We start from the raw sequence: 14532 nt of genomic DNA on the forward strand, positions 1-14532 counted from the left end.
GTGTGTGCAAAGGCAAGTCTAGCAAATTCTTATACAAGAGGCTAAACTATACTCCTAGAGCAACACCGAAATTTTTCTGCAGTGAGTAATAAAGTGATAAACAGGCAGGGATTTCTTGAGGGCTTTGCTGTTAGCTTGCAATGGTGTTAGAAGTTGTAAGACTAAATTTGTAAGACAAAAGAAAAACCTGCAGCAATGTCTTGGTTGAGACTGAAGTATGGAAGGCTGAAATAAACTTTTGTAACTTTTTCAGGTCATCTTGTAATGGAAAAAAATGGAGCTGACCATAACATTGCTATGGAAGGATCTAATGATTTGTTCATAGGCAACTGTAATGGTACAGGAGAATCAGAAACCAACGATCAGGTTTTTCAGGTGAGGTATGAATGCCCTATCTTCGTAGATGCTTTCTTTACATTCTCTGTAATGAATCTGTAGTATGTTATTTCATCCAAGTGGGTTTTCCCTGCCTTTATAGTAATACATTGTGTCTTTTAAGAAGTACAAAAGTTCCTTCCCTTGGGTTCTTGTGCTGTTCACTTTTGAACTGATGAATATCCAGATGTTGCATGTAACGACAACCTTTAGTAATTATATTAATAGAACCTGTTACAGTGCTGAAGAAATATATGTTTTATTGTGTTAGAAAAATCCTTTAATAAAAGAATACTTGATGACATGCCTTGGAGTAAAAAGGGTTCAGAATCTGTTGGGTTTTCTTCCCAAAGCTTCCTGCTGTAGACTCACAATAGTAATTTCATTTCGTTATATGTTGTTTTATAACACTTTAAAACAAATGTAATTTACTTCAAGATGGCTGCATGACAGAGTTGGGTAATGAATCGAAAATTGGGTCAAATTGCTTAGTGACCAAATGGCAAATAATCCAGACACAGGATGTCGGTGTAGGTATTGGGGAAGGGGAGTGTTTAATGTATTTGTTACCAAATTTTGCCAGATACTTCTAATCAGAGATATTTCTGTGCATAAATGTTCTGCAGATTACTTCAGCTAAGACAAAATATGATTCGGGTAGTGACTTAGTAGCATGCTTATGGTCTCTGCACAGTGTCTTTAACACAACTAGTGCAATTTATTTTTTGCTACTTTTCTGGTGGAGTTTACAATAGACAGTTTTAGCACAGAAGATTTATTCTTGCAAGGTTTTTGAGGTTATTTGGCTCAGGTCTGTCTTCAATATTAAATTTAGAAACATTCTTCCCCACTCTTTGGATTTACAGTTTACAAATTTTTGTAGCAGAAATGTCAGAGTTGATTGTGTGATTGCTGCAAGAGATACCACAAACAGCATGCAAGTGTCATTTGCATTGGCCAAATGACAGCCTGTCATGATATTATACATGTGGGCTGCCTATTTGCAGTTATTTTTACATGTTCAATATTTGTGTTGTCAGAATTTCAACAAGACATTTGTGCTTAAGGTTTAAATTTAATCAAAATGGGATGTGCTGTAAGACCTTGATTCTGCAAGCTTGGTGAGAATAAGCTCTGAGTACATAGTTTTTGAGACATGCAAAATCTGGTCCTTGGTCTTGCTCTATGTAATTCTTGGGCTTGAATTGGAGGGTTTGAGTTGCTTATGTTTCTTCTGTGGTAAGGAATTAACAAGGCTTATGGAAATTTTTGTCTTCATAGCTAAATACATATATCTAAAGGCCAAGTGGAGTAGTAGCTAGGATTTCTTTTGGAGTCAAAGGAAGTTGGTGGATATTTTACAGTTTTGTTCTTGGTATAAGTTCTCTCATTTAGGACTGATTCGAGATGCCTTTATGTCCTGGGTTCAGCTACAGCAGTCATTTTTTCTCCTTCTTAGTAGCTGGTGCAGTGCTGTGTTTTTGACTTTCAGCCTGGGAACAATGCTGATAACACCCGTGTTTTTAGTTGTTGCTAAGTAATGTTTACTCTGACCAAGGACTTTTCTCAGTCTCATGCTCTGCCAGAGAGGAGGGGAAGTCAGGAGGAAGCAGAGACAGGACACCTGACCCAAACTGGCCAAAGGGGTATTCCATACCACAGCACGTCATGCCCAGTATAGAAACTGGGGGGAGTTACCCGGAAGGCCCAGATCACTGCTCGGGTCAGGCTGGGTATCGGTCGGCGGGTGGTGAGCGGTTGTGTCCTCTCCCCTTGTTATTCCTCTTATCATTATTATTGGTAGCAGTAGTGGTTTGTATTATACCTTAGTTACTGGAGTGCTGTTATCTCAACCCATGGGAGTTACATTCCTCCAATTCTCCTCCCCATCCCTCTGGGAGCGGGGGGAGGAGGGAAAAGGGAGGGAGTGAGCGAGCGGCTGCGTGGTTCCAAGTTGCCGGCTGGGCTTGAACCACGACATTTTAGGAAACAGATTTTGGGCACAAGGGATTTTCTTTCCCCTTAATAGAGAGAGTTTGTTCTAGGAAACAGAAATATGAATACATTTTCATCAGGGATATGGAAAACAAAACTAGAAGTGTAGTTTTACCTGGTAGCTTCTTGATCAGAAGAATGAGAGCTCCCTCCGAACATACAGTACAGCACACTGGTTTTAAATGTTCTTTTCTTTCCTTCTTTCTTTTTTTTTTTTTCCTTTAATAGAAATTGCTACTCAAGATTAAAGTACATTTTACTGTTTTTCCTCTGTGAAAGCATCTAACCTGCATGGATTCCAGGGATCCATTGTTTGGACCGAGTGACTCTCCCACAGCCTTGCCCATCGCAGTACGCCTCTCGGGCAGCTCTCCATCATCAGCTGCGCCTGCACGGCCACCCCAGCCACAGCCTCACTCCACAGAAGAGTCCCACGTGGTGGACCAAAGTGAGCAGCCTCTCTATGAGCTGCAGCCCCCTGGAGGGCCCAGTGCACCGATGGTGAGTGTGCTTGAAAACAGGGCAGGTGTCACAGGCAAGGATGCTTTTTGTCAAACTCTTTCACAAAGTGCTTGTTTGTTGTAAAACAGCTGATTTGGACTTTAGCAACAAGGTGAAACTTTTCAATGGTTCAGTTCATGCTGCAGTTGTTCATCCTCAGATAGGCAAATCCTGTCTCCAACCATTACTAATTTTATTAAACAACTTATGTCTTTTGTCGTTATCAAGCCTGGATGTTACTGTGTGAGACCTCATACTTCTACTGCTGCTGCTTTACCTATATTCCCTGAAATAAGTGTCTCTGTTTTCTGGGTGGGGATTAGAATATTAGCAACAAGCTAACTTGTGTGTCTCACCTTCCCTCCCACCTCTCTGCAATTAATGTGTTTAAAACATTGCTTTGTAATTCTTAACACTTACTTTGTAAAAAGGTAACTCTAGCCCAGAAGGTTTGGTTGGCATGTGTTGTGCTGTCACTAAAGACACTTCAACCATTTAAAGTGTAAGAAATCAGAAACAAGATGACATTTTACATTGTTCTAGGTTTTATAACATTGTTGGGAACAAGTCTTTGATAATTATGGGAAAATATACCATAAGGAGTCATATATGTTTTCTAGAATTCTAGGAGATGTTATTTATTTATTTTAAGTCCTGGAGCTTTTCTTCTGTCATTTTTTGCATAGACTTCAGTTTCTTAGGAGTAAAGGTCAAAATTTTATATGTTGTGATTAATTCTGCTAGTCTGTTAATGGGATCATAGTGAATCCAACCACGGATGGCTTTCAGGTTTTTAATGTCTTTAAAAATAGTGTTGTAAGATTGAAATTAATGTGTAATTCATTGTAAAATCCAATAAGGTTTAGGGTTTGTTTCTTTTTTTTCTCTTTAATTAAAGGGCTATTGTAAAAGAGGGAAAGTAGTTTTAAGGAATAGACAGTAAATAGGCAGGGTTTTTATTATATGAAACCAAGTTAATTTATATGCTATAATTGCAACCAAAATATTTCCTGTTCTGGTAATAAGCAAACCCAGTAGTGCTGCATGATGATAACTGTCCAAACTAATGCCATTCATACCTTTGTGTGGTTGCCTTACAGATGATTGTTGCCAGCCAGTCAGAAAATGGACAGGTGCTGCATGTCATTCCTTCTGCCCAGCCAGGAATGGCCCAAGTGATTATTCCTCAAGGTCAACTTCTGGATGTGACCAGCACGCAGGGTGAGTTTAACGTGTGGGACTTGAGAGTGTTTGTTCCTGTGACTAAACATATGCTGCATCATTTCTTTCTAAGCATCTTGTTTATATTTGTTTCCGTATCAGTTACAAGACAAACATACATACTTAACTGAATTTGCTTTCTGATTACGAATCTGGCACCCCACACACCATGTTTTTTGTTGGGCAAAAGCCTTATGAAATAAAAGCTGTTATACTTTAGATATATGATGGATAGATTGAGATATCAAGCACAAACTGCTTCTTGCCGTCTTTACCATTAATAAGGGTGTTTGTGCCAAGTCAGAAAGCTGTACTATCAGTTTCAAATCTTCACTCTTTACTTAATTTTGAGTGAAGTAGTTAATACAGACAGAAGAACTAATGTTCTTCTGGTCTGTTCCAGAGATCACTGGTGATGATGCATCTTTTGCAAAGCCAGGAATGAAGTTCCTAGGTAGAAATTTGGTTTCCGTTGAAGAAAATGAGATGTAACCTTCACTTCATTGCTAAGTTCACTTCCCTCAGTATGTTAATTGTCGCATTTTAAGTAAGTGGTGAGATGCACAACTAGAAGCACAAATTTTAAGCTTCTCCCTAGAAAAGGGACATACTGAAATCTGAATGCATTATTTATCTGCAAGCCTTGCTGGGTGGCAAAATTCTGTGTACTCGTTTCTATTCACATAATAAGATTGAGAACTAGGTTGTCATATTTTGTTAAACTTTCCAAGGTTTTGGGTTTTTTTTAACTGTCTTTGCATTTTCTGTATGAAGTCCTCAAAATCTAAGCGAATTCTCAAAATCTGAGGACTAGTTAAGTGCTTCCGTGCAATGAGAGCTCAAAGGTAGGAGACTACAGTCCTGATGCTGGGTGGATAGAAAAAAAAGGAGTTGGGATTCAGTCATGATCCAGCCCTTTTCACTTACAGTTGGGATATGGTTCCTGACCTTGCATCGAAAGGCTTGCTTCTAACCTAATGCTCATTTTTTTTCTTCCTCTCCACCTGCTTTTGCAGGGGTAAGACCACTGTTTAGTTACAGTGTCATCTTATGTGACTTTAAGCTGACTGTGAGCCTTTAGTTACTAAAGAATTGCTGCTACTTTTTGTAGGCAATAAATTGCAGTGCCAAATAGTACTTTTGTATTCTCATTTTTCATCTTAAACACTCTTCTCTCTTTGCAAATAGCTCAGTTTTGTGGTATTTGAATACATGTTCTGTAGGGGGTTTTGTGGTTTTGTTTGTTTGGTTTTTCTTTTCTAGAGACATACTGTGTAAAACACTTTGTAGTTATTTATCTTTGAAAGACAGGAAGACTTGTTAGTGATTTACTATGGAGATTAAAAGGAAAGGAAAATGGACTGTTGGCCTTTGAGTTTCACTTACCTGCACGTGGTGGTAATGCATGAAATGGCATAGGGCTTCAGAGTAGACTGTAGTGTCTTAAGGGCACGTCTGTGTAGAGGAACCAGTGCTCTCAGCTTTGAAACAGAGTGGTGTTAATGTGAGGTGCACACTTGGGAATCTTCCAGCACAAACTTTCTAGTGGAGCAATTTCTGTATTTAGACAATAGTTTATCACCCTCTCTTGGAATGGGGGGAAGAAGCTTTCATAGTTGAGGGATAAAAATCCCGCTTATAAAGAGAGCTCCCATTTCTTTATGTTGAGACCGAAGTGTCAAATGTCTGCCTTCACAGTTTTCCATTGTGTTTTTGTTTAACAAAATATATACAGCCTTCGTTCTAACAGTATTTTCTGGCTTACAGATTGCTCCCTGTTATGAAGAAAGGCTAAAACATTTGTTCCAACAGCATGTCAGGTTCAATTACAAGAGGCCTATTTTTCTAGTTTAGGCCTTCTTTTCAAAGTACAAAGCAGTGTTGTAATCTCCTTTTTTCTTATTTCAAAAGCAATCAGAGTGTGATTTGCACCTGAACAAAATAGTTGTGCAATCCTATAAGGTTTTGAGGAAATGTAAAGCAGAGTCATGTACAGGTTCTTCCGATTGTTTGCTTGGTTGTGGAAGGTTTTGTTAGCAGTGACATGATTTGTCCTTGAGGATAAACAACCTTATCAAGTGTATCTCTCTATGTGTGCTTAGAGTTTAAGTATTGATTCACAACTGTTAAACTACCTTATCGTCTAGAGATCTTATTGCATATGTCAAAATGCTTGCTTTGCCAACACAGAGTTTAATTGTTGCTTGTCATTTCCCCTTTCTGAGTTCATTTATTAACCAGGAGGCTGTTTTATTTTTGTAAAGATGTTTCAGAAGAGAAGCGTGGTGATGGGAACTTGCAGACTGTAGTAGTGGCTGCTATAGCAGACAGTGGAAGCAGTTACATTCTACATCCACAGGCATCTCTCACCGTATCGAAAAAAACAACCACCAGGTAGGTCAGGAGTTAAAATGATGAACGTCTTTGATCCACTGCTAGTAGTGCTTTTGTTGCAGTTTGTTTTTGCAATGGTTATCAGAAAATTACCTTAGAATAGAGGTTGTGAACCCTCAGTACTAGTGAATGATTTGTAGCTAACTGTGTTTCCAGGCAGCTTTTGTATGTGCCAGAGCATGGAAAAGTCAATTAAAGGACCTGTATTCCAGAGATAGTTGGATATATTCTGACCAGAGCAGTAGATGTGCATTTAAAATAACAATGCAAATTACTGAAATTACTGCAAAGAGACACTGATACTGCCAACCAAGAGTTGAAAGTGATCCCATGGGTTGAGATAAGAACAGTCCAGTATCTAAGGTACAATACAAAACTACTACTAATAATGATAATAAAGGAAATAACAAGGAGAGAGAATAAGAAACTAAAAGAGGAAAAGGAAAAGAAAACAATAAACACAAGTGATGCACAGTACAATTGCTCATAACCTGCTGACCAATACCCAGCCCAACCCAAGCAGTGATCTGGGCCTTCTGGGTAACTCCCTCCAGTTTATATACTGGGCATGAAGTGCTGCGGTATAGAATACCCCTTTGGCTAGTTTTGGTCAGGTGTCCTGTCTCTGCTTCCTCCTTGTTTCCAATACCCAGCCCAACCCAAGCAGTGATCTGGGCCTTCTGGGTAACTCCCTCCAGTTTATATACTGGGCATGAAGTGCTGCGGTATAGAATACCCCTTTGGCTAGTTTGGGTCAGGTGTCCTGTCTCTGCTTCCTCCTGGTTTCTTGTGCCCCTCTTCAGTGGCAAAGCATGAGAGACTGAAAAGTCCTTGATCAGGGTAAGCATTACGTAGCAACAGCTAAAACATCGGTGTGTTATCAGCACTGTTCTGGGATTAAAGTTGAAAACACAGCACTGCACCGGCTACGAAGAAGGAAAAGAAAAACTGTTACAGCTGAACCCAAGACAACATAGTGCCCTGATTTGATGTTACCTGCAGTTTAGACTAAATGGTCGCTTTCCTGTATGTCAGTGTAGACTTCTACTACATGCTTTTGTTTTTCAGGGTAGTGGAAGATCCCTTTCCCATCCCTCTCCAGCTATTGCCACCAAATACACCCTCATGGGCACGCCGTCTCAGGAACTGTGAGGTGGGCTGCAAAGAATTCTGACTTGATGTTTTATCATCTGGATCTATTCCCTATTCCATGAAGGGAATAATTGACAGTTGTAGAAGTTGTGTTCAAGCTTCCTGGTATTGTGAAATAGTGCTGGTACTACTGGCATGTTTAAACGTATAAAATGCTATAGAATACCTTCCTTTTTGGAAATGCTAGAATAACTGACTATCAACAACTCCTGAAACAAAAATTAGGCTTCTGAAATCTTGATGCTGTGCAGTGCTGGGAAGAGCCATTGTTTGCTGCGTTAGAGTTCACTCATGAACTACAGTGCAAGCTCTGCTGACTTCTGCTGAGCAAATTGGGTTTTGTTGCCCTTATTGATCCTTTAAGAATAAAATGGCCTAAGCCTGCAAGTGTTCGTGTTAGTTTGTGTTGTCACACAGAAATCAGAATCCATGTGACTCACCAGGGTCAAGTCTGAGACTTAATGCTCCTTAATGTCAGTGTTTTATTGAGGATTTATATTTTAGATATTCTCAAGGTTGGTTGGCTTGGGGTTGTTTTTTGATTCTTTTTTGGTTTTGTTTTTCTTTTGTACCAGCATGTACCTGTGCTTGTTTTCTCTTTTGTTAAAATGTGATCTGTCTTTATTCCCTGTGCTGGCTTTTGGCCTAAACAGAACTCTGCGTACTGTTAGATGTCTGGAGAACTGTTCTGATGACTGGGATGATATCAATAGCTAAAATGCATCATAAATCACTTAAAAGGAAGTGGGAGGAGATGGGAAGATTCTTGAGATCACCTCCCCCTTCCTCCTGCTACCAGACTCTTCCTGATAGATGTGTTTTTATTTTCTCTGTAATACTTTTTTAAAGGAAAACTCATGCTTTCTCTAGCTGATTCACCTCTGTAGATATCCCTACCAAGTGAGGTTTTTGCTGTTGGCTTGGCCACTGATAACGTGAAATTGCAGTTGCGGGGACTTAGAAATTTAATTTCTGTCTGTACCCACTTAGAAATATTTTTAAAATAGTAATATTTTTAAAGTTAACTAATATATAAAAATTCTTTTTTTATATATGCCTTTTATTTCATACACTGTCCACTATTATATCCACTTAAAAATGAAGTGGTCAGAAAATTAGTGGCATGAATTCATGGTGGAGATACCATTTTCACAGAGTGGGTCAATTAATTCGGTTGGCCAGTTAGCTGTTAAAGTACAGTAGGAAGTCTAACCCTTATTACTGTGATTTTAGCACTATGTGACACATACTTTCCTGTCTTAACACCTGTGTAGATTACCAGAATCATTTATTGTCGGTTTCATATTATAGGAGGACTTGTATTACCATCTGCTTTGTTTGAGTCTGTTAGAAGTTTCAGCTGCTGTGTTTAAAACTTGCAGCAGCAGCATTTATAAGAGTTGTTTTTAAAGAAAAGGAAATCAAAATATTGTCTGTTTGAATGTGTTTTGAGGATGTGAATATCTGCTTCTGATGTTCAGCAGAACTATGACCTGTATGTATCAATCTTCCCTGTTATTTTAAAAAATGTTTTGTTGCTGTTCTCCCTACAGAGTCAGCCCATCCCAGGAGGAATAACCCAAATTCTCTTCTTTCTTGTGTTATCAGCAGAGTTGCTTTGCTGAGTTTCAGTTATGCAGTGTAAATCCACTGGAGAGTTCTCGGGCGCATGTGTCCCTTTATGGGCACAGACTAGAGACAATGGCATTTTGAGGTGTCATTTATCTTTCAGGTGTGACTGTCTTGCAAAATGTTATGTTACTGGTAACAGGATTTTGTTACTGGTAACTAGAATTGGGAGATCTATTAGAGATGTGGGTAAATTCAGCAACTCACAGTATCACTTGCCAGAACTGAAACAAACTTAAGCAGTGTTGAGGTCTGTGTGAATTTCACAGGAGATGGCAGCAGGTGAAGCCATGGCATAGCCTGGGTGCATGCTGCCAATTGTACATCCCAGGGAGCTCGCCAGGACTGTGTTCCTAAGGGCAGTGACTCCTGTGGCAGTTAGTACTGCAGGCAGGCAAAGAGCACTAAAAGCTGCAGCTGTCCAGCGTTAGCACTAAGCTCTGTGTTTAGTGTTGATTCACTGACTGCCTTGAAATCTTCAGCTCACACTTGCCATGCCTACAGTGTAATGCCTTTGGTATCCTGCTGCTGTGGCTCACTCAAGGAAAACTGCAGTCTTGGTGTGTGTGCTTCAGTGTAAGCTTTTATGTACCCTTGCTGAGATGAGGCCAAGAAGAGGAAAGAAATTGCTCCTTTTTTGGCTTGAAGCTTCACTGGAGTTAAAGGGTTGGAAAGTATCCAACTACTTGAAGATAATTAAATTGCTAATAAAAAGTGGATTTAAATAAATAATTATTTCCTATAACCTACTTAGTTTTGAATGGTCTGATCTTTTGTATTTCCAGCATATATCAGCATACTAAAATAGTGTCATTAATATCAACTGTACAAAGCTAAGTTAATTTATTTTTCTGGAACAGATGGTCTCATTTGTCCATTTGTTCCTACTTTGTAAGCCTCTAGAGAGCAGGGATCCTATGTACTGCACGATTTTCTTCTCACCCTACTTCCCTCCCACCCATTTTAGGAAAATGGTCTAGTGCAGAAGTAAAGCCAGAATATGAGCCAGTGCCTTAGCTGTTATCACAACAGTTTTATCAGTCTTGTCATCTCCCTAGAATAAGGTCAGTGACTTATTTTTGGTGACAGGTACATGATATGGAAAGAAAAATGCTGGTCATGCATTATTCCCTATATGGAGTGGTACTGTAATCCCTCTTGTGAAAGGTGGCATCCCAGGTTTTTGTGAAGAAGGTACTTCTGGTACTTCTCGGGCTGCTTTGCTGCTTCTGGATTTTTCAGATCAAGTTTTGGACAGAAGTGTTATTTCTAATTTCTGGCTGAACAATTGCCAACTTCTGTTCCTCACCACAGCTGTGTGAGTGCACTCATAGGTGTAATTGCTGGAGCAGTATGCTTGCAGTGCAGTGAGCTGCTGAAGAGCAAGCAACTGGTATCTCAGAATGACTCATGCATCCGGTGGATACGTAACCCTCTGCTTTTGGGCTTGACCTAGCAGCAACACCGTGCTGGCCCAGCTCATTCACAAGGTGTTTCTTCTCTGCTGACTTTAGATCTTGCTAAAAACAGATGTTTTGTTTTACTTGGGTAAAAGGCAAGTTTTATGAAGTTGTCACTGAAGTATTTGTGCGATAATAATCTTGGACAGATTCTGTTGCTGCTTTTGTTGTCAGTATTATTTAAACAACAGGCTGCTCTGTCACTGAAGGTGGCAAAACATATCCATCAGAATACAGGTCTCATTCACCATGCATTTGTCTTACAGATATGCTGTAAGACTGAGCTGGCAAACTGCTCTGGTGTTACTTCCAGCTGCTTGTCAGCCTGATCCTGAGCTGCATAGGAACAGAAGTGAGCTTGGCACTAAGAATTCTTTTGAAGAGGTCTTTTCTGTCCCAGTACTTTTGCTGCTGGCTGGCTCTGGTAGATCTGAACCAGCTGTGATGGCTCTGAGTAGTTGAACAGCTGTCACAGGGGATGTTGCAAAGTCAGCCAGTTGTGCTCTTTTTGTTGTTGTGTTTTGGTTTTGTTTGGTTTTTTACTTTGAGTCAGGGTAGATGCTGTTTTTCTGGAGTTGTGTGCAGTTTGGCAGAGTTCATTGGAACAGTCATCAGTTTGCACATGACGAATCTGGTATACTGCATTTCTGTGGAATGTTGAGAATTGAGAGTGCCTTGAAGATTAGGAGGGGTATTCTGTAAGACATTCAATTTGAAGTTAGTGCAGCAAGCAGGTGAGGCAATTACTGGTGATATAAGCAGGTGTATTCTGCTTTAGCTCAGTGCAGTGTGTGTGTGTTGAAGGAGATGCATTGACAATTTTTAATGCTTGAGCAATTCTTAGTGAGACTCAAGTGAAAATGTTTGCTTAGGACAAATTTGTTCAGGAGAAACTGAAGTGTGCATTGGGGGAAACAACAGGAGTGAAGTTGTCCTGTAGAAATCAGACTTGTCAGTAGCTATAATCTCTTCAGGTGTTCTTGGTGTACTTAGGATCTTGGAGGGCTGGCAAACTCCTGACCCCAGTGGGGACTGCTCTGTTGTTAGATCCTGTGGTAAATCTATTCATAAGGATACTAGTGTGGGGAAAAAATGATGACATGCCAAAAACCTGGGCCTGTGTCCTCACCTGCCAGGGTCCCTGACTGCATTTGTTTTCTTGTGCAATGTTCAGCAGTCAGCAGGGTGAATAATCCTATTATTTCACCTCCTTTCCATGCAGAAAATTGGGGACTCATACCGCGGCTATTGTGTGAGCGAGACAGAATTAGAGAGTGTTCTAACGCTACACAAGCAGCAAACACAAAGTGTGTGGGGGACGCGCCAGTCTCCAAGCCCAGCCAAACCCGCCACACGGTTGATGTGGAAATCTCAGTATGTCCCATATGATGGGATCCCCTTTGTCAATGCAGGTAACTAACTTTTATTCTAATAATTGCTTTCAAAATTTCAACATTAGGTGCCAACTGGCCATAAGGAAGGGTCTTTATTGTGTTCCTTAGTGCTGATGAAGTCAAGGCACAAGCAGGCAAAAAGAGCAGCTTGAGCACCTCTGTGACACAGTCAGATGGAGCTTGTTTCCCCTGAAACCACAGGGTTATGTTTTACTGTGATTATTTCCTTTTGTTCTTGAGAAATAAATTAGTTAAGTACTATTTGATGGGGGTTTTTGTGATGAGATATTTAGATGGAGGTCCTGTCTGCTCTGTCAGGATATGAAAGTTCTTATAAGGGTAAGAGCTTATTCGAGTACTCTTGCCTAACTTGGAGATCCTTTGAAGAGTTTGTTCCATACTACTTAAATGGCACCCTTTAAAAAAAAATGAAAAAGAACAAAATACACATGAGCATACCTCAGCAGACAGATTTTTGGGTTTTAAAATGAATGTGCAGATTTCACAGGTTGGGAATCACATATTTAGCTCATGCAGTGCATATGTGAAATTATGATTCAGATATTAAATGACCAGGTTTTAACTGTTCCATAAAGATCGTGAATAACTGGAATGTAGGTTATGTGCTTGGGTTTTGGTTTGGTTTTTTGTTTGTTTGTTTGTTTTGGTTGTTTTTTTCTGAAAGTAACTGAAAAAGTGAAATGTTAGCACCAGTTTTAAAGCTTCAGCCATAAACTGAGGTATAAGAAAGCTAGGAACAAATTCTAAACAACTTACACTTTTAAGTTTTCTCCAGAATGCTTTTGAGACATCTTTAGCTTCCTGTAAGAGCTGCTTGATCAATGAGTTTCCTCTCAGTAAGATACTTAGAGCAAAAACACGTCTTTTTTTTCCCTTTAAAGTGTTGTACACTAATAGAGATTCATATTAGTAAATTGTAATATTTTTTGCCTTGCTCAGACCCCCAAAGAAGCATTATGTATATCTAACATATCTAACATGTTGTCTTCCCAATAAGTTCAGTTTATAACGCTCTGATATAAAGCGTTCATTAAAATCCTTCACACCTGTAATGCAGAGGCTGTAAACATGATGCACTGAACAGCAGTTTAAATCCCAGATAGCTGAATTCTAAACTGTGCATAACAGTAAGTATTGCTCTCAAGGAATTTACCCCTTTTGCGTAAGTGGTACCAGTCTGCAATACTTTTCCTGCTGTGCTTCAGCTGTGGGTAAATACAGAGAAGCTGAGTAGCTCCCCATAGTGTAAAACATGCAGTAACCATCAAAATCTTTATTGTTAATAATAGTTTTGAACAGTTTTGGATACTTTTGTAAAACAAGGACACCATCAAATACCTTGATTCATATTAGCAAGGACTAGTTTAAAGCTGTGTGGTGATTTAAGCCCAGCTGGCAACTGAGTACCATGCAGCTGCTTGCTCACTTCCTCCCTGCTCCCCAGTGGAATGGGGAGGAGAATATGAAAAAAGGTAAAACCCCATGGGTTGAGGTAAGAATGGTTTCATAACTGAAACAAAAGTTAATAAATTAAAAAGAAAAAATAACCAGAGGGAGAGAGGAAGGAATAAGCTCCTGTGCCCTGAAAAGCATCTGGACTAATACACAGTACCACTGCTCACCACCCACTGACCGATGCCCAGCCAATCCCTGAGGCCATTGGTGCCTCCTGACCAGTTCCCCCCAGTTTATATACTGGGCATGACATTCTATGGTATGGAATATCCCTTTGGCCAGTTTGGGTCAGGTGTCCTGGCTGTGCTTCCTCCTGGCTTCCTGTGCCCCTCCTTGCTGGCAGAGCATGAGAGACTGAAAAGGCTTTGATCAGGGTAAGCACTAGTTAGGAACAACTAAAACAGTGGTGTGTTATCAGCGTTGTCCTCAGACTAAAGCCAAAAGAGAGTGCCGTACCAGCTACTAGCAAGAAAATTAACGTTGTCCCAGCTGAAACCAGGACAGCTGTTGAAGTCTATTCAATCCTAAATCTTTGATTTTAGATTTGTTTTTAAAAAAGAGACAGAGTATGTTTGTTATACATCATTCTCTTGTAAATTAACTTTTTCTTTATTTGCATTGCTTTATTGATTTTTTTTTTTTTTTAATTATTATTTTATTTTTAATGTCACACTCTAAGACACTAAATCATTGGATATCTTATGGAAACGCATTATGTTGCTGTTGTGATACTTTAAAATGTTTTGGTTTTATCACTCATGGTATAGGCAGCTCCTTGCCTGCAGACTGGAATGTATGAATTATAAACAAAAGGTAACTAAACAGGACGTGGAAGAAATTAGGAAGACGTTCCTTTCTTGATCACTTTAAAGCTGTGCCTGTTACCTCTTTTGTTAGAGGTCTGACTGGATGAAGTCACTTGCTTTCAAGTTTAA

At 39.6% G+C, this 14532-nt stretch overlaps 1 protein-coding gene across 1 annotated transcript in view; it reads left to right on the top strand.

The window, feature by feature from the left end:
* The first annotated feature begins 264 nt into the window (after positions 1-264).
* CARF (calcium responsive transcription factor) overlaps positions 265-14532 on the top strand; it is a 26913-nt gene continuing 12645 nt past the window's right edge. The window contains exons 1-6 of the mRNA XM_010022314.1: positions 265-375; positions 2650-2871; positions 3972-4092; positions 6357-6486; positions 7555-7639; positions 11950-12139. Of these exons, the coding sequence (XP_010020616.1) occupies positions 265-375; positions 2650-2871; positions 3972-4092; positions 6357-6486; positions 7555-7639; positions 11950-12139 (859 nt within the window). The remainder of the gene's footprint in view (positions 376-2649; positions 2872-3971; positions 4093-6356; positions 6487-7554; positions 7640-11949; positions 12140-14532) is intronic.

Source organism: Nestor notabilis, unplaced genomic scaffold (assembly GCF_000696875.1).
Source record: "Nestor notabilis isolate BGI_N333 unplaced genomic scaffold, ASM69687v1 scaffold13529, whole genome shotgun sequence".
NCBI classification, from domain to species: domain Eukaryota; kingdom Metazoa; phylum Chordata; class Aves; order Psittaciformes; family Psittacidae; genus Nestor; species Nestor notabilis.